Source organism: Saimiri boliviensis, chromosome 7, assembly GCF_048565385.1.
Source record: "Saimiri boliviensis isolate mSaiBol1 chromosome 7, mSaiBol1.pri, whole genome shotgun sequence".
NCBI lineage: Eukaryota > Metazoa > Chordata > Mammalia > Primates > Cebidae > Saimiri > Saimiri boliviensis.
Genome location: NC_133455.1, coordinates 113,923,891 through 113,948,206, shown reverse-complemented (window position 1 = coordinate 113,948,206; position 24,316 = coordinate 113,923,891). Strand labels below are relative to the sequence as shown.

General features: G+C 37.9%; 2 protein-coding genes across 2 annotated transcripts in view; one reads left to right on the top strand and one right to left on the bottom strand.

The window, feature by feature from the left end:
• SLC15A5 (solute carrier family 15 member 5) overlaps positions 1–15,013 on the bottom strand; it is a 78,301-nt gene extending 63,288 nt beyond the window's left edge. Inside the window, exons 1-2 of the mRNA XM_003934574.2 lie at positions 14,653–15,013; positions 9,615–9,837 (exon numbers count right to left, since the gene is read on the bottom strand). Coding sequence (XP_003934623.1) covers positions 9,615–9,837; positions 14,653–15,013 — 584 coding nt within the window. The remainder of the gene's footprint in view (positions 1–9,614; positions 9,838–14,652) is intronic.
• Positions 1–24,316, top strand: part of MGST1 (microsomal glutathione S-transferase 1) — a 129,409-nt gene that overhangs the window by 38,422 nt on the left and 66,671 nt on the right. The gene's annotated exons all lie outside the window — the stretch shown is intronic.

Sequence of the window (24,316 nt, the reverse complement as noted above, 5' to 3'; positions counted from 1 at the left end):
AAAATATTTTCTCCTATTTTCAGCAACCTTTTTCCTAGTACTTTGGGTAAGGGGAGAGGGACTTTTTTGGAGCCACCCATGCCTTGCCACACCTCGGCTCTCACCCATCTGTGCCTGGTTCCAGTTCTAGGCTTCTCCATAGCCCCCACTGATAGGAAAACAACAACAACAGCAACAAAAACCAGGACACTCGTTACTGTTTCTCAAGTTCCAAGGACCCTAGGAAGAGACTGTTTTCTTTCTGCCTTTTGGAATCTCCCCGTGTTCGTTCGTTGTATTAGGTTTGGGCTTTTTTTTTGATGTAAGAGGGAGTACATGGGAGAAATAGAGCTCTTCTCATATTGGCTAATACTGGAAATCCTCTCTCTATATATGTATTTAATTGGGTAGTTTCTTTTCCTATTATTGATTTGTCAAAGCTCTTCATATATTCTGAATGCATGTCATCTGTCAGTTACATGTTCTACAAATATTTTCTTATAATATGGGGCTTTCCTTTTCATTTTCTCAATGAAGCAAAAGTTTAAAATTTTATTAAATTTCAGTCTATCAATTTTTATCTTTATTGATTTGTGCTTTTTGTGTCCCATGTAAAGAATACTTTCCAAGCCTAAATCACAAGTATTTTTCCCTGTGATTTTTGAAAAAAAAAAATCACTTTTATGGGTTTTGATCTTATAGAAAGTCAATAATTCAATTTGAATCAATTTTCAGTAGGGTGTCTTGAGGTAATTATTTCCTATTTGGATATTCAGTTATTACAGTACAATTTATTGAGAAGATGATCTTTTCCTCAATAATTTTTTTGACAACTTTGTTGAAAATCAATTGACCATACAAATGTAGGTCTATTTTCTGATGCTCAGTTTTGTTCCACTAATCCAGGCATCCCCAAACTACAGCCCGCGGGCTGGCGGCCCCCTGAGGCCATTTATCCAGCCCCTCCGCCGCACTTCAGGAAGGGGCACCTCTTTCATTGGTGGTCAGTGAGAGGAGCACAGTATGTGGCGGCCCTCCAACGGTCTGAGGGACAGTGAACTGGCCCCCTGTGTAAAAAGTCTGGGGACGCCTGGACTAATCTATCCTTATGCCAATACTATACTTGGTTACTGTTACTTTCTTTTCTCTTGTTTTCTAAAAGAGCTTTATTGAGATATAATTGAGATGCAATAGGCTGCATGTATTTGAAGTGTGCAATTTGATAACGTTTTGAATGTATATGCACACATGAAATCATTACCACACTCAAGATAATGCACATATCCATTGCTTCTTAAGTTCTGTCAAGTCCCTTTGTCATCCTTCCCCCTTCGCCTTCTCATTTGCCCTTCCTCATCTTTAGGCAACCACTGATCTTTTTCTGTCACTATAAATTAGTTTGCAATTCATATATATTTTTTAAAAATTAAATTATCTGTGTCTTTTAATCTGGCTTCTGACTTCTTTCACTTAGCATAATTATTTTGGGATTCATCCTTGTTAATGTATTTATCTGTACATATTCCTCTTTATTGCCAAGTACTATTCCATGATGTAAATGTACCACTGTTTATGCATGTATCTGTTAATAGACATTTTTCAGCTTATAGCTATTACAAATAATGCTGTTAAGAACATTCATGTACAAGCCTTTGAACAGACAGACACATTCATTTTTCTTGGGTAAAACCTAGGAGTGGAATGACTTGGTGATATGATAGATATGTATATTTAACATTTTTAAAAATTTTCAAAGAGTTTGTAAGTAGTTGTAACATTTAATATAATCACCACATGTGTATGAGAGTTCTAGTCTCTTCATATCCTTGCCAAATAATCGTATAGTACATGTGTATCAGCAGCATGAAATCAGACTAATACGGTGAGCAAGGGATAGAATAGTCAAAGAAAAGATGAAGCAGGAAGTGTGATCCAGGTCATTTAGGGCCTTGCAGTTCATGGCAAGAAGTTTGGATTTTATTTTCAGTGCACTGGGAACCCATCTGAAGGGAATTGAGCAGAGGGCTCATATGAGCTTGTTTTCAGTGGAAAGATTATTGTGTCAGCTCCGTGAATTGCACATGGGGCAAGGTATGGAGAAAATCACAGCTATTTTAACAGTCTGGATGAGAGCTAAGGGCAAACTGGGCCACAGTGGTAGCAAAGGAAAGAGAGAGAAGTGGATAGCTATGTGAGAATGTGTTTGGAAAGATGCGTCAAATCCAGCTGCCCTGAAACACACCTATCACGTTGGTCTTCTTAACTTGTCCTTTTTCTTGTTTGCCCTGTCTCACTTTCGAAGTCCCGTATTCAGTCTCTTTTCTTTAATTAAATACTTTCTTGAATATTCTACTTGCTCTCTTCTGTAAACTTTTTTTTTTTTTTTGAGATACGATCTCACTCTGTTGCCCAGACTGAAGTGCAGTGGCATGATCTCAACTCACTGCAACCTTGACCTCTTGGGCTCAAGTGATCCTCTCGTCTCAGCCTCTCAAGTAGTTGGGACCACAGGTGTGCACCACCATGCCTGGACAATTTTTTTTTTTGTATATTTTGTAGTGTTTTGTCATTTTGCCCGGACTGGTCTTGAACTCCTGAGCTCAAGTAATCCACCTGCCTTGACCTTCCATAGCGTCTGGGACTAGAAACAAGAGCAACCACACCCAGCCTCTTCTCTGAACTTCTAAAGCAAATACTCATTCTTTAATTGTTTCATTTGTGTCAGTTTTGCTTTTCGTTTATAGACTGTGAATCTCCCTGATGGTAACATTTTATTCTTTATTTCCTTATCTCCATGAGACCTAGCAGAGTACTAGATTCAAAATAAATGGAGATTAAATAAGAAATAGATTAAGAATATGGCATCTCATAAAAATCAATCAAACAAACACAATGAAAAAAAAAAAACGAAAACCTGTCCGTAATTGACCTAGAAGAGTAATAGAACGTCAAACATGATCACATTGAGCAAACTGATTTACTGTAATCCACTAACAGAAATTTATTTATCACAATGTAGGTGAGGTACAAAAAGTAACGATTTTCTAGGACAACTGGATGGAGTTCCTAGACGCAGCTGCAGGTTATCCTTTCATGCTGCTGCAAGCCGTACACTTGACTGTGGCAGCAGCAACACAGAGAATCCGGAGCCAAAAGTACTGTTACAGTTCCTTCAATCTTTAGGAAACCCTTTGTAAAATGTCAAGCATTGTTGAGAAACTCCCCAGAAAACACTGTGTGTAACTCTTCAGTCTACCAAATGGTGATGTAAACTGCATTGCTCTAAAGAGGGTCGAGGAAAATTATGATTATTCAAGGCTTAAATCTTGTGAAAAGTAGTTAGAAACCAAAAAATTATAATGCTGAATGTCTAGGAAGAGATTTTACATGAAGTACTAAATGTATTTTAACAAATGCCACCCAACCTATTCGATTGTGTAATTTTCTGAAAGAATTACCTATTATAGGCATGTTTTATATATGTCTTTGTTGTTCCATGGACAGGACAAGCCACAGATAATTAAGGGTGAAATTGTATACGCATCATCCATAAAAACATAAAAGAAATAAAACCCACAGTCTTCAAACTTACCATTAAGACTGCTTTCTTTCATCTCATAGCTCACTAGCAAATTGAATTTATAAAGCACCTCTCACACAAAAAGTCAGAGAGCGAAGCACTAAAGCAAAACAAATACCAGTGATTAAGAAAAATTGAAAGCAGCAGTAAAAATATGTTTCTTTAGTCTACTTTTAAATACCGACTGGGAACTGCAAATAATTGGGAGTATATATAAGTGGTAATTTTTTTGTCTTTGTGCTTGTATGGTATTGAATACGAATGAGAAAAAAATTGTTGCTGCAAAACTCAGCAATCCTTCTGAGATTATTTTAAGTATTCACTTAATTTAGTAATAAATTTAAATTACTCAAATATTCTGTCATTTCTTAGACTGGCCACTTTTGACGTGTTTCATGTTTATTTTTAGTGATTTGAAGAGAAACTATTTAAAATGGTCTTTCCTAACCTGAGACAGTATCAAAGAAGGGAGTCAAATTTCCTGCAAGTTTCAGGTCTTCACAGCATTAGTGGACCATTTAAATATTCCAGAGAAAGTGTTTTATTCTACTTCGATCAATATTGAGATAATTTTCCAGGGGATCTGTGACTCTTCAATGGGATAATATTGAACTGGTTAGAGGAGTCAGTGAAATAAAATACTCGGGCACTGATTTCATGGTGGATGTCTGTTGTCAATCATTGCTTCTTTTAGCATAACCATTGGCCGCTGAAGTACTTCAAAGAATATTCTGGCAGCCAAATATTTGGAGAAAGAAGGGGCAAATAGAAACTTTAAGGTTCCTTTTTATCTGTAATTTTTTTTTTCCAACAGAGCTGTTAAAGACAAGACAATTTAATAAAATATTGATTTTGGTAACTAGACATTAGAATTGAAGAAATTTTTAATTTAAAAAATTGAGGGACTGCTCTACAATCTTTCCAAGCTTTCCCTATGTATCTTACTCTTTGACCTGTTTTGTTGCCTTTCCCAGTCCCTCATTCTTTTGCCAACAACCACCCCCAATCTTTTTTTTTTTTTTTTTTTAAGATAGGATCTCACTCTGTCACCCAGGCTGGACTGGTGCAGGGTATCCATAGCTCACTGCAATCTCAGCCTCCTGAGCTCACGCGATTCTTCTGTCTCAGCCTCTCAAGTACATGGGACTACAGGCTCACCCCACCAAGCACGGCTAATTAAAAGAATTTTTTTTTGGTAGAGATGGGGTTACCCAGGCTTGTCTCAAACCCCTGGACTTTAATGATCTTCCTGCCTACGCCTCCCAGAGCCTAGGGATTCAGGGGTGAGCTGCTGTGCCTGGCAAACATCCTAATTTTAACAGTTGTCCTGACTCATGTATCTTTCAAGCTTAAAAAAGAATGTGCAGGGCCTAAGAAAATGTAGGAGGCAACATAAAATTTAAGAAATGTAAGGACTCTCTCTTTTTTTTTTTTTTTTTTTTCCTTCAATGGTCTTTGGTTTCCACAGTTACATATGTTTGGAAAGAAGTTCTGAGTGTACTTCCTGAAAAGTTACACTTTTGGGAAAGGTAAAGAAGGAGGTGCTTTTATTATCAGGGTGAGAGGGTAGCATTTGTTAAATTGGCTAGAGCCACTGCAAATAAAATTTGGGAAGGTCTGGTGATTTTTTTCAAAGCCGGTTACAAGCTACTACTCTTCAGCATGCAACTCAGGACAGTTGAGTATTACTAAGATTATTTCATGAACTGCTTTGGTTTTTTTGGCTGAAATGTACCTTATAAACTGATTTTACGATTGAAGAATATATGTAGAATTATATATTTTCTCTCTCTTTTCAGAATTATGTTGAATTTCTCAATCAGGTAGATTTCTAAATGGGATTATAATTGCTATAAAATTGTCAAAAAGTTCCAAAGCAGTCTGAAACACAGTAGTGGGTTCAATCAATGGTTAGTTTCATGTCTTTTCAAAAGTAGCACTGGACTTTCCTTGTGGCTCTGAAATTGCTTCCAAACTTCGATCTTCTGAATCACCTGAAGTACTTGATATAGTAGGAATATTTGTGTCCCCTCAAATTTCAGATGTTGAAATCTTAACTTGGTATTAGGTGTTCCACATCCTATAACAATGGTATTAGGAAGTAGTGTATTTGGGAGATGGGGCTTTTGATCATAAGGTTGGAGCCCTTCTGAATGGGATTAGTTCCCTTGTAAAGGAGACCTCCAAGAGCTCCTTTGCCCCTTCCACTATATAAAGACATAGGGAAAAGCCAGCAGTCTTACATCCGGGAAGGGAACCCTCACCAGAACCCTGACCTCAGAATTCTGGCCTCTAGAACTGTGAAAAATAAATTTCTATTGTTTGTAAGCCGGCCAATTTCTGCTGATTTGTTACTGCAGCCTGAATAGACCAACACAGTACTTGTTTGAAATATGCATTCTCACCCGTCCTCCCAGGAAATTGTGATCCAGGAGGTAGGTTCAAGATGGGACCTGGGAAACATTTTCAACAAGGCTCTCAAGTGATAATTAAAGTCAGCAACACTGCATTAGAACACGGGCTCTCAACCCTAACTACTTGCACAGCTTTAAAAAAAAATCCTGGTCTGTGGGTCCTACCTCTAACCAAGTAATGATCATCTTTGGCGGCAGGACCCAGGAATTTGCACTTTTTAAAAAAGAATCTTCAGGTGGCTTTAATGTGCACCTAGGCTTGACAATCACTTTTCTCAATGTTCTTGTGAATATTAAAATAGATTCTGGAAAAATGCTGTGGGATAATACATTTTTACCTCTAGTGCTTCCCTAAGATAAAAGATATTTAATTTGAGTATTAAAATCAGAATGTTTCAGTTTGAGACAAATAACGTAGAGTCAATTTGAGTACCAGATACTCAACATTTCTGGGGTGAAGTAAGTCAATCTCCAGACTTTTTCCAGAACTTTACCAATATTCTATTTGGGCTTTTAATCATGTATAATGCACCCTAGTAACCCCTTAGCAACAGATTGTGATATGCAGATAGGATGCAAATTATCAGGTGAAGTAAGTAGAGAAATGCAGAAACAAGATTTGAGGTTAATTGTGGTAGAATTTATAATCGTGGCCAGGAACAGACTTCATTATCCTCCTTCTTTTTGCTTCCAGCCTCAACAAACTAACACAGGAACAGAAAACCAAACACCACATGTTCTTACTTATAAGTGGGAGCTGAACAATGAGAAAACATGGACACAGGGAGGGAAAGAATGCATACTGGGGCCTGTTGGTGGAAGGTGGTGGGGGGGGGAAGAACATCAGAAAAAATAGGTAATGCATGCTCAGCTTAATACCTAGGTGGTGGGTTGATGGGTGCAGCAAATCACCATGGCACACATTTACCTATGCAAAGAACCTGCACATCCTGCACATGTATCCTCAAAGTTATAAAATAAAATAAAGTAAAATAAAACAAAATAAAATAAAATAAAAAAAAAAAAGAATCTGCACAGGTGTATTTACCTAGGTGATCTCCAGTATGGCGCTTCTTAATTGTCCATCTTAGCTTTCAGAATATGTGGAATGAGCCAGGTTCTGATCTGGATAATGACACAAGGATGTTGGCAGATTATGATGCCTCTTGATTTCAGGGAGTTTAGCTTTATTTTTTTTAGTGAGGTGCGTTAGCTGAGGAAGATCCAGTACCAGATGGTAATGTTGGCTGGGAGTGGTTTTCTCACCTACGTTTGGCAGCCTTACTCGGAAGTGGTGCTTTCAGTGCCTGAGACTTCCAGTCTATGCTACTTAACATGATCATTGGGAAGCTTTAGGTGGTACAGAAGCAATGACACATCTCATTAAAGGTCCCACAACTATGAACATCTGACATCTGTGCTGCAAACAGGACTGAATGCAGCCTTCAAGTGGTTACAGATTCAAGTGGTATGTTGTTTTTTAAAGACAAAACTGAAATTAATTATATTTACCAGGCTTGTAATTTCTAGAGGCATTTTTGACTGGAAGACACAGATTACAAATTAATTAACTGCTGCTTTTAGAGGTGACCTCCTCTTAAGTGGGTTCCCTCTTTCCCAGCACTTAGACAATGGTTTCAGCTGATGGCTTATACATGATTTAGCAATAATCATAACAACACTATCATAATTTCAATACCTATTATATGCTAGGATACTTTATGTATAAGTGATACAATAGCTCTCCAAGATATTTACACTTCGTGGATGAAGAAATTAAGGAACTTGCCAAAGACCACAAAACTCCTAAGTGAGAGAGTCAGGATTCTACCAGCTGTCTGGTTGACCAGTAAGGTCTCTATCCGACTTGCCACCGACCTCTGTACTATGTACAGGAATGGAATCAGCAGTCATTCCTATCAACTGCAGTAAAGTAAGTAAACATTATTAAAAGTTGGCCTTTATTTTCATATTTAAACTGGAAAAATACAAAAAAGGTAAAACAACCAGATTCAGCTTTCAAGGAGCTAACCATCCAGTTCTTTTATCACATTAAAGAATAACAGCCCGATTCTTTATACACATTTCTAGATGCTTTAACTTTAAATTTTTAAAACACTGAGATACATAGTGAAATCAGAAAATAATTTTTAAAAATCCAAATGTGTTCATCCTAAATTTGGCCCAGTTCCTTACAGCTGCAGAAATTAATTTTTACCCTGTTCCCCATCCCCCTTCCTGAAGCCCTAAAGCACAAACCCAGTGGGAGTCCCCTCTGTTTCCCAAAGGAAATATTTCATTCATATAATGTCTCCTTTGTAATCAACACTGAGAAATGTCACTTTGATTAAACACAACTCTGAATGACTAAGACCACAGTACAATAAATTCTCCAGAGCTATCTTTCAGAACAACTGATTGCTCTCCAGTCTTAATCCTCCAGAGTCTTATTTAATCAAAATGATGTTGCTAATTAAGGATTAAAACCTCCGAATAGAATAAAAAAGAAGGATTTTTCTTTCTCCTTTGGGCAGGTCAAGGAGGCAGAATTTGCTGCAAGGAAGTAAAGAGTTCCTTCTACCTTTAGTAAAACTGCAGTGTTCTCTGACATTAGGACTTAATCCAAAATAGGGCTGAGTGCTTTGTAATACTAATATAATCAGAGAAAGAAAAAAGGGGAGCAAGAAAAAGAAAAAGAAAGAGAGAGAAAAGAGGAACTGCTTGCGATAGCTACGTATACCTATACGTATACATGTAGACACGATTTACTCTAAAAATAGACAGTGTAGCTCACATCTGTTTGACAGCCAACAACAACAAAGAATTTTTATACTAAATGCTTAACTTCTCCCCCTTAAGATCCAAATATTAATTTTTTCCTTGAATTTGTATTTAGTAATATAAATTATTTCCTTAAAAAAACACAAAAACAAATGAACTCCGTAAGAACTCATTGGGACAGAAAGAGTCACAGGAAGGCTGTTTGATTTCATGGAATATATATTCTCTTAGGTATTGGGAGTGAACTGGGTGAGAAACAGAGACACTGGGTGATGTTTTAACCAATTGTAAAATCCATGTTTCATCTCTGCATCTTCTCTCTTCATTGGCCTAGAAATTTATAATCTCTGCCAAATTCGTCTATTACAATATAGACATACTAACAGCTACCATGTTTTGATCACTTACTATGCACTAAGTTCTTTGCCAGCAATACACATGGTGTTACCTCTAATAAAACTGGAGAAAAGGTATTATTGCCTTTCAGAAATGAATAAACTGTAGTAGAGAATAAATGACTAGGTCAAGACCAGCCAGCTTGTGTTATGCAGAGTCCAGACTTTCACCCAGGTATGTTTGGTTCCAAAGCTACGTTCTATTCTGCGGGACAAAGCACTTCAAATCTTTTTACTTGGAGGATAAATGTATCAGCATGTGTTGGGAAGATGCTGGTAAGCTGTACTGGTCTCCATGAGATTTAGAATCTCCTGCGATTACTGACTGAATCGTCACAGATTCATCACATCATCACTTAGCGCAATTCATCACAAAGACTGAACAACTGCTACCCCAATGGAATCGGAAAGTAAACAGTGAGAACGGTCATAAGCCTCTTTTCTCCCCTAATCAGTGCTACTTACCAATTAAAAAAAGACATTCCTTTTTGTGATCCATACTCCTGAAGGCCAAAAGCACCCAGTGGACAGACGATGGCTCTTATGCCTCCCATGCCAAGGCAGATGGTCAACAGTGCCACGTAAAACAGCCTGTGCCGCTGCGTTTTTGGGATGTTGTTAACCACGTGGTAAGTGCCCAGATAGAAATCTTCGAAGGGAAAAGCCACCACAGATAATAAAGCAGTGCCTGTAGGTAGAGAAAAAAGAAATAAATATAGCATAGAACAATTGGATCACCAAATCACATTATAAACAGGGCTTTTCCTCTGACAGTAGCGTCATGTGGTGATTGTCTTATCCAAACATTAATGGTTACCATTGCAGCTGTGGGGCTAGCCTGATGTTTTCTAATTGTAAACATATCCTTCCGTATGTGTCTTAACTAATCCAGAGTTTTAGTGTTTTTTCCTCCTCAAGCTTGAACTTTTTTATCTTAGAGAGCATAAGCAAATCATGCTTATTTTGGCAAAATTAGAAATGCATTGTATAAAAAATGAAGCTGTTAGTATTTTCACCCCCAGAGAAAACCACTGTTAACAGAGGTTGTTTATTCTTAATCAATTGAGTGACAGAAAACACCATGATCTCAGAAATCTCAGAAGCCTGTTACATAAAAACTTTTAAGAAGAACATTATTATAGTTACAGGAGAACACAGTCTTCCCTCCCCCGCCCCTTTTCTACTTCTCTTTCTCCCTGTAATGCCTTTCATATTTCTTTTATTTCTCACAAAGCCGGATGAAGCCGTCTTTGCCACACACACAGGTGAGAAGGCTGGGGACAGAGGAGTGTGAGCTGGAAGGAGAAAGGACATAAAATAACAAAAGACAGTTGAGTATCCTCTCTCTTCCACCTTGCAGGGTCACATTTGATGACTCTCCCTGTCAAATAAAATTTACCATACAATTCCATGCTTTTGCTAAGCTCATTGTATTTTGTAAAGCACGTTCATGTACTACATTGTTTCATCTTGGACAAACTTTGTGATGTGAGTGGACAGATTTTGGATAGATGTTCTTATTCTTTTTTTTCTTTTATTAAGAAACAGGATCAGTGAGGTTAAGTGATTTGCCCAGTGTTGCAAAGTAACCCAGTTGTGATTCTTCCTATTCTTGGACCTCCTACCATCAAGCAGTCAAATAATTTTTTTTTTTCCGGAAATAGAATTTCCGCCCATCGGATTACAAAAGTAATATGTTCTTACTTCAGGAAATTTGAAAAATAGAGGAAAGTACTCAGAATAATACAAAAGGCCCATATTGTCATGACTCAGAGTTATACTTTTATAAATAGATTTTACTTAAATTGAGATTACACTGTTAATTTTTTAATGTAACCAAATAACATGAACAATTTTTAAAGTATCTTTATAGTTTTCCAACATGATTTCTAGTGATGTTGTGATATTCTAATCATAAAGTGTTTTAAAAGACCTTTCCAGTCATTTTAAATGAATACCATAAAATACCCTGACACATAATTTTTGTGCTCCTCTTTATTAGCCTAAGTTGTCAGTCAAAGGCATTCCTATTTTTATGGCTTCTTAATACCACCGGCAAATGTTCTTTAACAGTGCAACAAATGGCCGGGCACAGAGGCTCACGCCTGCAGTCCCAACACTTTGGGAGGCTGAGGTAGGCAGATCGTGAGGTCAAAAGATCGAGACCATCATAGTCAACCTGGTGAAACCCTGTCTCTACTAAAAATACAACAAAAATTAGCAGGGCGTGGTGGCAGGCGCCTGTAATCCCAGCTACTTGGGAGGCTGAGGCAGGAGAATCACTTGAACCCGGGAGGCAGAAGTTAGAGTGAGCCAAGATCACGCCACAGCACTGCAGCCTGGGTGACAGAGTGATACTCTGTCTCAAAAAAAAGAAAAAAAAATGCAACAAGTTAATCTCCTACCATCATTGTATGAGAAGACCTTCCTTCATACTGGTTACCATCATTCATTTTTTTGTTTTGTTTTGATGATCTGATTAGTGAAAAATGGTTCCTCCGTGTTCATTTTGATCTTCATTTTATTGATTTGGCATTAAGATTATTTGGTATGAATTTTTATACCTTTTTATACCTTCGTGTGGTTTGTTTTCTCAATTAGATTATAAATTTCTTTAGATAAAAATGTGGTCTAATGCTTTCATCTCACCTGCAGAGGCTTTCACAATGTAAAGAATATGTGCACTTAATTGCTATTCGGCAGCAGATTCATTTACCATGAGGTGGGCCCTTTAAATTACTGAGTTTGAAATGTTTCCTTTCAAGGTTAGCCAGACATGGAACTAACTGCTCTCTTTCTACCACTCTGTCTTCTTTTCTGTAGGTGTAACATGAGGGCTGGCTAGATTAAGTGATGTCCAAAGAGGATGGGCAGGGAAACTATTTCATGCAGCAACCATTTACTTAGGGACAAGGCACTTTTAGTTTGAATGGTGTATTTGTGTAACTTAGAAAAGCACTTTGTTCCATCTTTTGAGAAAATGTCATAATAGGCTGATTGTGTTAAATCAAAACTTTATTCCTATCTGTTGTAAAATGATGCAATAAAAAGACGAATCTATGACATATATGATGAAAAGTCTCCTCTGTGATGTGTGCAATTGTGTATTGCATCATCAGTACATGTGCATTTAGTAGCGCTATAGAAGCACCGTGACGTGTCATATCCGATGCTATGTGGTGGGGGTCCACTGGCTCTTCTCTTCAGGAACTAATGAGTCCATTAGAGAAGTCAGCCATGTGGGTGGACAATTATATTATAAAGTGATGGATGCAATCATATAGGTTTTATATGGGTGTGGTTGAACACAGAGAAGCTGGTAACAAACACTATTTGGTTCTTGAAAGAACAGCAGGAGTTTTCTGGTCATGGATAAGGGATGGAAGGTTAAGGGAAGGTGGTAATTTCAGGGAGAGAGAAGAGCATGTGTGAGATTAGAAAACTAGGGAAGGAGGCCAGGAGAAGTTCAGTAAGGTTGGGGTTGCATATGGAGCGAGAAGTCTAGAGAGGTGAACTTGGAATAGGTTGGCGAGGTTCTTGCATGCTAAATTAATAAATTTGGATTTTTTTTTTTTAGATACTAGAGCCAATATAGAGATTTATTTGTTCAGGAAGTCGGTGTTGTTGGTAGAATGGAGTGTGAACTGGAGACTGACAACCGGCAGCTGAGTAAGTAGGCCACTGGCATGGTCAAAAATGAGAAAGCTGCATTTTTTCAGCTAGGGTTGTAGCCATTCAGGCAGAAGAGACTTTTTAAAACCTGCAACCTCTGATATTTAGTGACTGGTTGGAATTTGATGGCAGCTGTAAGTGGAGGGCAACAAGGAAATAACTTTTAGTGAAAAAATGAATGGATGTAGAGTTGACGTAAATCTTTTGTTTGCCCCATTCTAAAGTTGGGATTTCCGTCCTGTCTGATGACTGACCTCAGAATTTAGACTGACAGAAAGAAACTACCACGTTAAACAAGAAGTCACCAAATGTTACTGGTGTGGGCTGTTACCAAAGTAAGCAGAGTAAATGAGTCTGGGGTTCGCTTAAATGTCTTCTTATCAGAAAGCTTTTTCTCAGCACCAAGTAGCAGCCCCATCACTGTCCATTCCATCCTGTCCCCTACCCAGCTTTACTTTTCATCCTAACTCATTGCCACATCACCTTATATCTATTTCCTCATTTATTTTCTCTCTCCCTGCACCAGAAAGTCAGCTTCAGCAAAACCAGACCACTTTCTTCTCTACTGCATTTCCAGACCCGGAATAATGCCTTGTACAGAGTATCAGTAAGAAATATTTGTGGAATGTTGACTGATTACTTGCCATGCAGTGACTTAGTTTTTATTTCATGGAACTTCAGCTGCAAAGTTTACACGTTTGACTTACACTCCAACGGATTCTCTGAATGGTAATTTACCACCTGCCTGAGATTGTGTAATATGTCAGGTACCTGATATCTATCCATCTCATCCTCAACCATTCCCCTACCGACACTCATTTCAGCTGTGCCTCTCATTATTGGTGAAAAGCATGCTATATTCCCAAGTTGCTCAGATCAGAAACTAGGAGCTAATTTTTGTCCCCCGTCACAATTGTACCTTTATTTAGTTGCCAAGTTTTTATAGCTTTTCACTTGTTCTTTCCTGAATCGGCACTTTATTGCTTAAACCATCATCCTGGGATTTTTCTGATCTCTTTCTCTGTTTAATCCCTCACTGTGGTTGTCCATCCCGTATTGCAGAATAGCACTTCTCAAAGGTTGTTTTCATGGTATCTTTAGAGACTTCTTCTTGTTTAAGAAGAATAATTGAACTTTCATCCTAAAATTCTAGTCTGTTCTTCAACTTGCTCTCTCTTCCCTATTAAACTATGTTGATCTTGTCCCAGTATTTCTCGCAATTCGTCCCAAACCTTTGCATATATACATTAATATATACGTAAAGAAGCACACTGTAGTGTCTAATTTACTCATTTTTAAAGCATATAATCATAGTTAATAATATAGAAGTCATGCCATCATATGCAATCTTAATTACTATATGACTAATTAAAAGACCGCTTTTGGATAAAAACATTTCTCAATTATTTTACATGAACTTCAAAAACCTTTTTTTTTTTTTTTTTAAGTGCATCTCATCTTAGTTGTGAAGCCAATGAATTTCACATTTCTGAGGGAATTCGTCATGAATTTGGGCTTGAGGTAAAAAAGGGGGAAAGGATAGCATTCTAAGGAGTAAGATAGATAGGTGAAGGAGTAATTATTGTAAAATACATGTGCAATGATATAGGCATCAAAGTACCCTCTAACACACACACACACACACACACACACACACACACACACTAGCATTCTTCAAATAGTACGGAGAATGAAATATATTGAAACCACATTGTTACTTGTTTATCACATTTTATGCTAAGAGCAATGTGGAAATAACATAAACTAAAAATTCGAACAAAAATCTACTCAGTTAAGTCACCAAGCAATCCAGTCCACAGAGGAAACTCACCTAGAAAATGTAGAAACAAGCAAATATACACCAGTTTGTTTCTTCCTAAATAGACATCAGTGAGCCATCCGGCAAACACAGGGGTAAGCATTGACGTTCCGATAAAACACAAGTTTAAAACGGCTGCCTGGCAGTTGTGGTAGCCAAGCTTGACGGTGCAAAAGGGGATCATGTTGCAGACCACTTCGAAGAATGTGAACCTCTCACACAGCTCCACCAGAAGCAAGCAGATGCCAACCTGAATTTTTTTCACAGAGTATGAGGAACAGAAATCACCAATATGTCTTACAGTTTTCTCCTCCTCAATGCTGTGATGTAAGCGTACTTTCTCATCCGTTACGGTAAAGTCTGTAACAGACATGACTACCCTTCTTGAACACAACTTATGTTAGTGGTTTGAGCTTGGTGATATTTTGAGCCCCGTCCCTCTAATGAAAAAATAAGTAAGAACGTTGCTTTGAATTTCACATCCCCATGCTAAAATTTCATAAGGTTTGTGTTTTTACACATTAATGTTGTTCATTTTGATGATCCAAGAGCACAGGAGAGGAGACACAAGTATTTAAACGTTCATGATAGCTCAGTGTAGCCAAATCTGATTTGTTTGCTTAATTACTTAGCAGCAAAATTAGGATCTTCTTCCAAAATTGTATTGAATTACATGAATCCAGTTGCAAACAGGTGGAAACTCATCTGCCTCACACTGATAAAGGTTTAAATACTGAGGCAGAGGCAGCAGTTTTTCAGGAGAATTTGAGCACTAGATCAAGAAATAATTTGAGTCTAATAATTTCTGATACTTTAATTAAACAAGCCAGAATAGTAGCAAGAGATAAAGTGCAAAAGGAAATCTGTTTTGAGGGGGCACGATACCTTATCATTATTACATTTCTTGTTATTTTTGGTTGGAATTCTGATAAGAAAGTTAATTAGGTAACAAAAGTGCTAGTACATTTAGGTAACAAGTAGAGTTTACAATAAAGTAATTTAAGTGCACTAATGAAAGGAGAGAATATTAAACAAAACCCTGCTTCCTTTAAGTTGACCCCATGCTTGTAGAACAGCCTCTCAGAGGAAATCAGAATCCAAAGGTGCTATTCGACTCCTTTATTATTAATCAGTAGTCAGGAATACAGCAACTAGCCTGCACAGGCTTTGGGGAATATTGGATCTGGTATCACCCTGACCCTCCAGCTGGGTGAATGGATGTTAGCATTCTATTTTGGAAAGCAGGAGGGCCAATTAAGCTAAAAAAACAGCAGTGAAAGAGAACACCTTAACATTTAGTGGTTTAGCTGCAAGGACATAGGAAGACAAGGGACTGGAACTGTTGGGTCAAAGTCATAGTAATTCAACGCTTGAATATAGGAATGTTATTTTCGCACTGGAGTCAAAACCTAGAGACCGATAGAGGCTTTTGACTCTGATTCTCATCTTTTGGTCCTGAGAGACTGGGAGCAAAACATTCTCTTTCGGCCCCTTCTAATAGCCTCATTGCAATGGTAGCTATTTGTATCTGCTCAGCATTGCTACCTTGGTAACAATGCCCCATCTTTCCTTTGTGTAGATTGATCCTACAATTTATTATCCAAACTTGGACAGTTTTGTGGGTGAAAAGTGATGCTATTTATAGGAGTAACTACTCCTAAAAAAAAAACAGTTATAAACTGGAACTGTCCAGGGCAACACTCGAACATGTGTTCACCCTCCCTTTGGAGAATGACTCCTATCTATCACCTGAGATCAGTGGTGGGCTGTTGGATATCCCTTTTCTTCTGGCCAAGGGGGTCAACACATGGTCTAAGATAGTGCTTTTACTTTTCTCCTCTGGAATTTTAATCTTGAGTGGAATGACTCAAAAATCGGCATGGTGGCAGCTGAGTTATTCAGATGGCAGTGTGTTAGTCTGTTCTCACTCTGCTAATGAAGACACACCCAAGACTGTGTAATAATAAAGCAAAGAGGTTTAATGGACCCACAGTTCCACATGGCTAGGGTGGCCTCACAATGATGATGGAAAGTGAGAGGCATGTCTTACATGGCAGCAGGCAAAGAGAGAAAATGACAGCCAAGCGAAAAGGGAAACCCCTTATGGAACCATCACATCTTGTGAGACGTACTACCATGAGAACAGTGATTAAATTACCTCCCACCAGGCTCCCCCACAGTACTTGGGAATTACGGGAACTAGAATTCAAGATGAGACTTGGGTGGGGACACAGCCAAATCATATCAGCAGTACTCAAAAGGAACTGCCCGTGAGGCCCTGGTGGAGAACTCCGCACTTCCCTGGTTCTTTTCTTTCTGGAGGCAAGCTTGCTTTTTCCTTCTGTAGAAGGCTCAAAGCATGCCAATTAATTTTGGTTTGATTTAGCCCCATTTGGCTTCTGTGGCTTACAAAGAACCTAAATGATACTTTCCTTTTTTTGTTTACCCTAGATGCAAGGGCAAGCTGTTCTCTAGCCACTGGCTGATTTCTTTAGCCCCTGGCAAAGCTTTCCTCCCCAAGCAGAGGAGCACTGCTCTTTCGCAGGGCCTGACGATAATCCCATTTGAATTGTTTGGCTCCTCTCTGTATACTTGCTCAAGACCAGGCTCCAGGTTGTAGTAACCTGTGGTTTGGGGACAGTTGAGTCAGTAAGAGCAACAGCATTTGCCTTCTTTGGAGGGGATATTTGGTAACCCTCCAAGAGAGCCACCCACGCAGAAATGAAGTTTATTTTAGTTATTTGTAAGGGGAAGAAATCTGACTTTAATAGGGACATACTAGTTAGCAAATAGGATTCATTTAAGTGGGAGCTGGGAGAACTAAGTTATACTTCTGCCCCTTTATCACTTAAGGCAAATTTCTTTCTGTCTATGAGCCTATTACATTAACTGCAAAATACAAACAGTAAAGCCGGTCTCAGAAGATCATTTCTGAGGCTTGGTATAAAAAAGGGCTTATGAAATGTCAAGAATTGTACATGGAAATGCCTTTGTTATTACTTGCTTTGATATGCCTGCATTTTCTAGCTACTCTAAGCAATGAGCCACAAAGAAATGTCATGGAACCACTTCCAAATTCCAGTTTGCACAAGAGGCAGACGTGAGGAGGGCTGGATTATGTGGAATAGAGTTGAAGCAATGGGAAACCGCCCCCTTTTTATTTGTCACATCCCTACTAGTTCCCAGTGCAAAGTTCAGAGTGAGCTCAAAGGACAAGTAGTAATTCCACTTGAGAATAACACTTGGCAGGGAGTACTGAATGTCCTCATCTTTATCAACAAACTTGGGCCCTTGAGTGGGGACTTACACATACTGCAGTCTTATGCCACCCCTCCCCTATTCCAACCCAGGCTTGTTCTCTATCCCTGCCTCTGCTCTCTGCAATGAAGTGGTATTTTTTCCTTTATCAAGGCAATGTATGCAATATATATAAATTGGATACAATTTGGAAAATATCTAAAAATAGAACAAAAACCATGAAAGTTTTTGGAGAATTTCGTTGGATGCATTCTCCAAAAACCATGAAAGTTTTTGGAGAATTTCGTTGGTTCTTTTTTTTATTAGCAGATTTAAAATATTTAAATTGTATAATTGTATACAATTATTGCACCATACAGTTCTACCCCATTTTCTACCCCATTCTTAAGTACATAAAGCCTTTTAACATGCCATTATAAATTCATTGTAAACATAGTTTTTTATGGTTGCATTAATTGATACATAGATTACCTAACTATTTTTCCATCACTGGTTAGTTATATTTGTTTCAGATCTGTTGTAAGCCAGCCTTTCTCAAACATTTGACCATGAACCCACAGTTGAAAGAAAAAACACCTTTATAAATAATGCTGAAATAAATATCTGTGCATAAAGCTTTCCCCATTCTCAGATTATATTCTTAGGCAGGTTTTTCGGAAGCAATATCGCTGGCTAAAAGTGTGGGAAAGTGTTTAAGTTTCTTAATGTATAATGCAAAATTACAATATAAACTTCAGAAATTTTTTAAAATTGAAAAGCCTATATTGCTTTTGGAAGGCAAAGACTATACTTATTGGAAGGCAAAGACTATACTTTCCAATGAATTCTTCATTGGAAAGACAAAGTCACAAAGGAAATACAGGGAGTAATAACATTGACCAGATTTGTACATATTGGCAAATGCGTCTTATTTAATAGAGAAAATTAGTCAGATACTCACCTGATGAACTGATGACATCCCTGTGTTTTTCTGAGTGCCCAGAGCATGTATACATAAGATCTTGTAAGGATTGCTTAGGGAACACACTAGGAATGCAAGCCCTGCTTCTAACGAGGCTATTTTTAAATCTTCAGGATTACAAAGGATCTCTATAAGCTACTTCCAAGATGATTACAGATTTTGAGAAAATGGTGGTGCCTTTTAAAATGTTTTTACAGTGGGCAGCTGCAATGCTTTTCCATTTGTGTACTTATTTTCAGAATAACTTTTCATAGCTCCTCTAAACAGTAAGTATTTTTAAGGGAAGAGCTTTTCTATCGGAATAATTCTCTGTAAATGGTATACACAAAGGTCATTTGAAGATATTTATTCTTTTAGGCCTATTGATTCCATTTAATTCCATTGACTCTGATGTTTGGTAGCTGGTTTGAAAGCATTGTGAAGAACATGAAGGTTGGCTTTACTATAATTTAATTGTTAAAAACGACACATCAAAGACTTGGAGTGAAATTTTTGCTTCATTGTTCAAGATGTGAAGCAGAAATGAAAAGATACCATATTATGGTTTACTTTTTGCTTTGTGAAAAAGACACTCTCTGTGTAAACCTGTACTCTTCCATTATAAAGAGGCTCTGGGAGTTGTATATCTATACCTTGATCCTTCTGTCCAGTGTGAAAGAGAATTACTTCAGCCCTGATGTGGTCTGGCTCTTTGTTCTCACCCAAATCTCATGTTGAATTATAATCCCCAGTGTTGGGGGAGGGACCCGGTGGGAGGTGATTGGATCATGGGGGTCATTTCCCCTTGCCTTTCTTATGATAGTGAGTTCTCATGAGATCTGATGGATTAAAAGTGTGTGGCATTTTTCCCTTCTCTCTCTCTCTCTCTCTCTCTCTCTCTCTTTCTCTTTCTCCTGCTTCGTGATGGAAAGAAGTGCTTGCTTCCCCTTCACCTTCTGCCATGATTGCAAGTTTCCTGACGCCTCCCAGTCATGCTTCCTGTTAAGCCTGCAGGACTGTGTTGGTCAATTAAATCTCTTTTCTTCATAAATTACCCAGTCTCAGGTAGTTTTTTTACAGTGATGTGAAAATGGACTAATGCAAGCCCCTAGCAGAAAATAACTCAGATAGTCCCAAGAACATGTAAGATACTCAATTCTTCTCCAACATAGTATGTTTTTTCCCTTTTCTGGGAATAACTAAGAATGGAGGGTGTTTTTCTCCTATTTGTCCCTCCACACTATGTAATGATCATTACAAACCCTGCTATTTTGTTGAATTCTACATGCCAGATAAATCAGTATAAAGTAAGTAAAATGGGGGAATGAGTTACCACATGGACACCATAATGGTCAATTTAATGTATCAACTTGGCTGGGCAATAGGCCCTAGATATTTGGTCAAAAATTATTCTGGATATTTCTGTGTGAGTGTTTTCGAGTGGACTTTGAGTAAGGTAGATTTCCTCATCTAATTGATTGAAGGCCTGAATAGAACAAGAGGCTGAGGCTGACCACACCCCTGCCTTCAGAAAGAGGGAATTCTCCAGCAGACTGCGAAATTCCTTTGCAACATCAGGTTTACCTGGTTTCATAGCAGACTGCCTTTGGACTCAACTGCCACTCTTTCCCGGATCTCCATGCTGTCAAACTCCCGTCAGATTTTGGATTTGCCAAGCCTCCATAATCACATGAGCCAATTCCTTAAAATCCACTGAAATATACACACAAGCATATTCTATTGGTTGTTTCTCTGAAGAACACGAATACAGACACTGTCCATGTTATCCATATTGTTCATTCTTCTTTCCCCTATTTAATCATAAAGGAAAATAAGACTTTAAATCAGGCATCCCTGAACTACGGCCTGCGGGCCGCATGCAGCCCCCTGAGGCCATTTATCCGGCCCCCGGCCGCACTTCAGGAAGGGGCACCTCTTTCATTGGTGGTCAGTGAGAGGAGCACAGTATGTGGCGGCCCTCCAACAGTCTGAGGGTCAGTGAACTGGCCCCCTGTGTAAAAAGTTTGGGAACGCCTGGTTTAAATACAACACGGTAGCCTCCACATTGATGTGTTGAACTAAGACTGCTTCTTGAGTTTTTGGTAGATGGGTATACACTTCTGTCTAGCTTTCTCACTGAAAATTCAAACTCCCCGTGTTCCAAGTTTAACTCACCATCTTCTTGCCAAATCCTACTCCTCTTTCTCCCGTTCTTAATGGTTCATGGCATCACCACTCACCCACATATTCAAGGTAAAAGACTGAGATGTCCTCGCCTCTTTCTTCACTTCTTCTTTGCTTATTATATTTACCATTTTCAGGAAGATATTTATTGAGTCCCTAACATGTGCTAGGCTATTTTACACTTTGTGGTGATTGGGAGGGGCAGTGCTGCCAATTCAACATTCTTAATAGTTTACAAATCCATTCTTCTCCGCCTTCTCTACTCTACTATAGTTTGAGTCCTTTGGTATGTCTCCCTTGCATTGCTGCCTCAGGCATTGCTTCCTTCTCTCGTGGACCTTAGTCACCTGCGCATCATTTTCATCAGTTTGCTCTCTTTGCCTTTCTTGTCCCTCTGACTGACCTGATTTTTGCCATTGGTTATATTGTTTTTTTTTTTTTTTTGCCTTCTTTCTTATTATTTTCATAATAGTCTTATTTAAAATATCGTATTTTTAAAAATCAAGTAAATTTATTGAACAAGAAGACTTCTTTTTCAACTTTTATTTTATATGTAGTGGGTACATGTGCAGGTTTGCTACCTGGCCATATTGCATGATGTTGAAGTTTGGGGTACAAATGAGCCCATCACTCTGGTGGTGAGCATCGTACCAGATAGTTTTTCAATCCTTCCCTTCTCCCTCCCACACCCCAGTAGCACCCAGTTTCTATCATTGCCATCTTTATATCCATGAGTACCCAGTGTTTAGCTCTCACCTATAAACAAGAACATACAGTATTTGGTTTTCTGTTTCTGCGTTAATTTGTTTGGGATAATGGCCTCTAGCTGCATCCATGTTATTGCAAAGGATTTTTTCTTTTTCTTTTTTTTTTTGTTTTGAGACAGAGTCTCACTCTGTCACCCAGGCTGGAGTGCACTGAAACCTCCACCTCCTGGGCTCAAGCAGTTCTCCTGCCTTAGCCTCCCAAAGGTGTGTCTTCTTTTGAGAAGTATTTGTTCGTGTCTTTCTGTCTTTTCTTTAATTGGATTGTTTGTTTTCTGCTCATTCAGTTGCTTAAGTTCTTTATAGATTCTAGATTTTAGACTTCTTTCAAATGTGTAGTTTGATAATATTTCCTCCTATTCTTTAGGTTGGCTGTTCACTGTGTTGACAGTTTATTTTGCTGTGCAGAAGCTCTTTAGTTTAATTAGGTCCCAATTGTCAATTTTTGTTGCAGTTGCAGTTGCTTTTGAGGACTTAGTCGTAAGTTCTTCCCAAGGCTGATGCGTAGAATAGTGTTTCCTAGGTTTTCTTCTAAGATTCTTATAGTTTGAGGTCTTAAATGAAAATCTTTAATCCATCTTGAGTTAATTTTTAAACATAGTGCATGGTAGGGGTCTAGTTTCATTCTTCTTCATATGGCCAGCCAGTTATCCCAGCACCATTTGTTGACTAGGGTGTTGTTTTCCCATTGCTTATTTTTACTGACTTCATTGAATATCAGCAAAGGTAGATTTAGGGGTGCAGCTTCATTTCTGGGGTCTCTATTCTGTTCCATTGGTCTACGTATCTGTTTTTATACCAATACTATGATATAAAAACCAGTGCCATGCTGTTTTTGTTACTGCAGGCTTATAGTATAGTTTGAAGTCAGGTAATGTGGTGCCTCCAACTTTGTTCTTTTTGCTTAAGTCTGCTTTGGATATTCATTCTCTTTTTCGGTTCCCTGTGAATTTTAGAACAGTGGTTTTTGTTTTGTTGTTGTTGTTTATTTTTTATTTCTGTGAAAAATGGTGCTAATAGTTTGGTAGGAGTAGCATTGAATCTGTAGATTGCTTTGGGCAGTATGGCTATTTTAACAATATTGATTCTTTCAAATTATGAGCATAGAATGGCTTTTCATTTGTTTGTGTTATCTGTGTTTTATAGTTTACCATAAAAAAAAAGTTTTAACTTTTATCGGTGTTTTATAGTTCTACTTGTAGAGACCTTTTACCTCCTTTACAAGGAAACTTTAAGTAACTACCATAAATGAAATTGCTTGCCATAAATGGAAGGTAATGATAAAGATAATACTACTACTTAAAAATAATTATTAATATTTACTAACTGCTTTTCTTTGGCCAGACTGTTCTAAGTATGAATCCATTTATCTTTGAAACTATCTTATGAGGAAGATATCATTTTTATGAGCCCTGTCTTACCATATGGAAACTGAGGCACAGAATGGGAATAACTTATTCAAGATCAATTACAAGTAGTAGAGCAGAAAATTTAAGTGGCCTCATGCCACCACCTCCACTCAACATATGCTTTTTCCTTTGTATAATAAAAAGATTGAAAGATAGTACATAAACAACCACTTTTTTACTGCAGGATTCTACATTACCTAATGCCCAAACCACGTATCACTTAAAATCATTCCTATATCCAATATGTTGGGAAACACTTTTCTATTTAATCCTCCCTAAACCTCCAGAATTTTTTTTGTTGTTGTTTAATCTAAACTTGTTCAATATGCCCCTCTGCTTAAAATCTGTAAACAATTTCTTTAAACTATGAGATCAAGTTAGAAATTCTCTGGGGCACAAAAGGCCCTTTATGATCAAGCTCCTGCCTTGTGATAAGAGTCTTCTATTGCTATTTTGCTATGGAGCTGGATAACATGCTCACAGTGCCAGGACTATGCCATGTTCTTTTACTTCTTCATGCTTTTTCACATGCTATTTCTTGTTTGGGGCACACTTTTATTTTCCATTCACTTTGAGAACTTCTCTTCAGTCTTTAAACTTCAGCATAAATGTCACGTCTTCAGTAAATGTTTCTCTGGTTCTCAAAGATAGTCTCTCTGGGCTCTTAAAACACTGTTTATATTTCTTTCTTCTAATACATACTATATTATATTAATTAGTTTGAATGCCTCTTGCTTACCATGAGTTTTTTTTCGATAACAGGAGGCAGTTTCATATTTATCTTTATAAGCCTAGCACAGTGCCTGGAATATACTAGTTATTTCAGTACGTTCCTGGGCATGTACTGAAATAACCAGACATAAATTACTTTCACTCAGATATAAACTACTTTCATTCAGACAGAGTTCTACAAGAAGTACTGCTTACTAAGTTTGCCTCCCAATTGACTCCCAGGAGCCTGATCTGATAACCGGTTAAAATCCACTTGCTACCTATATATTAAAATATTTTGAATGAATGAATGCCTAGTTGATTTTCTGAATGAATGAATAATGTAGGTTTATACATTGCCAGGATGTTATGAATGAAGTAAAAGCATTACCAGATAGCAAGTAGACTGT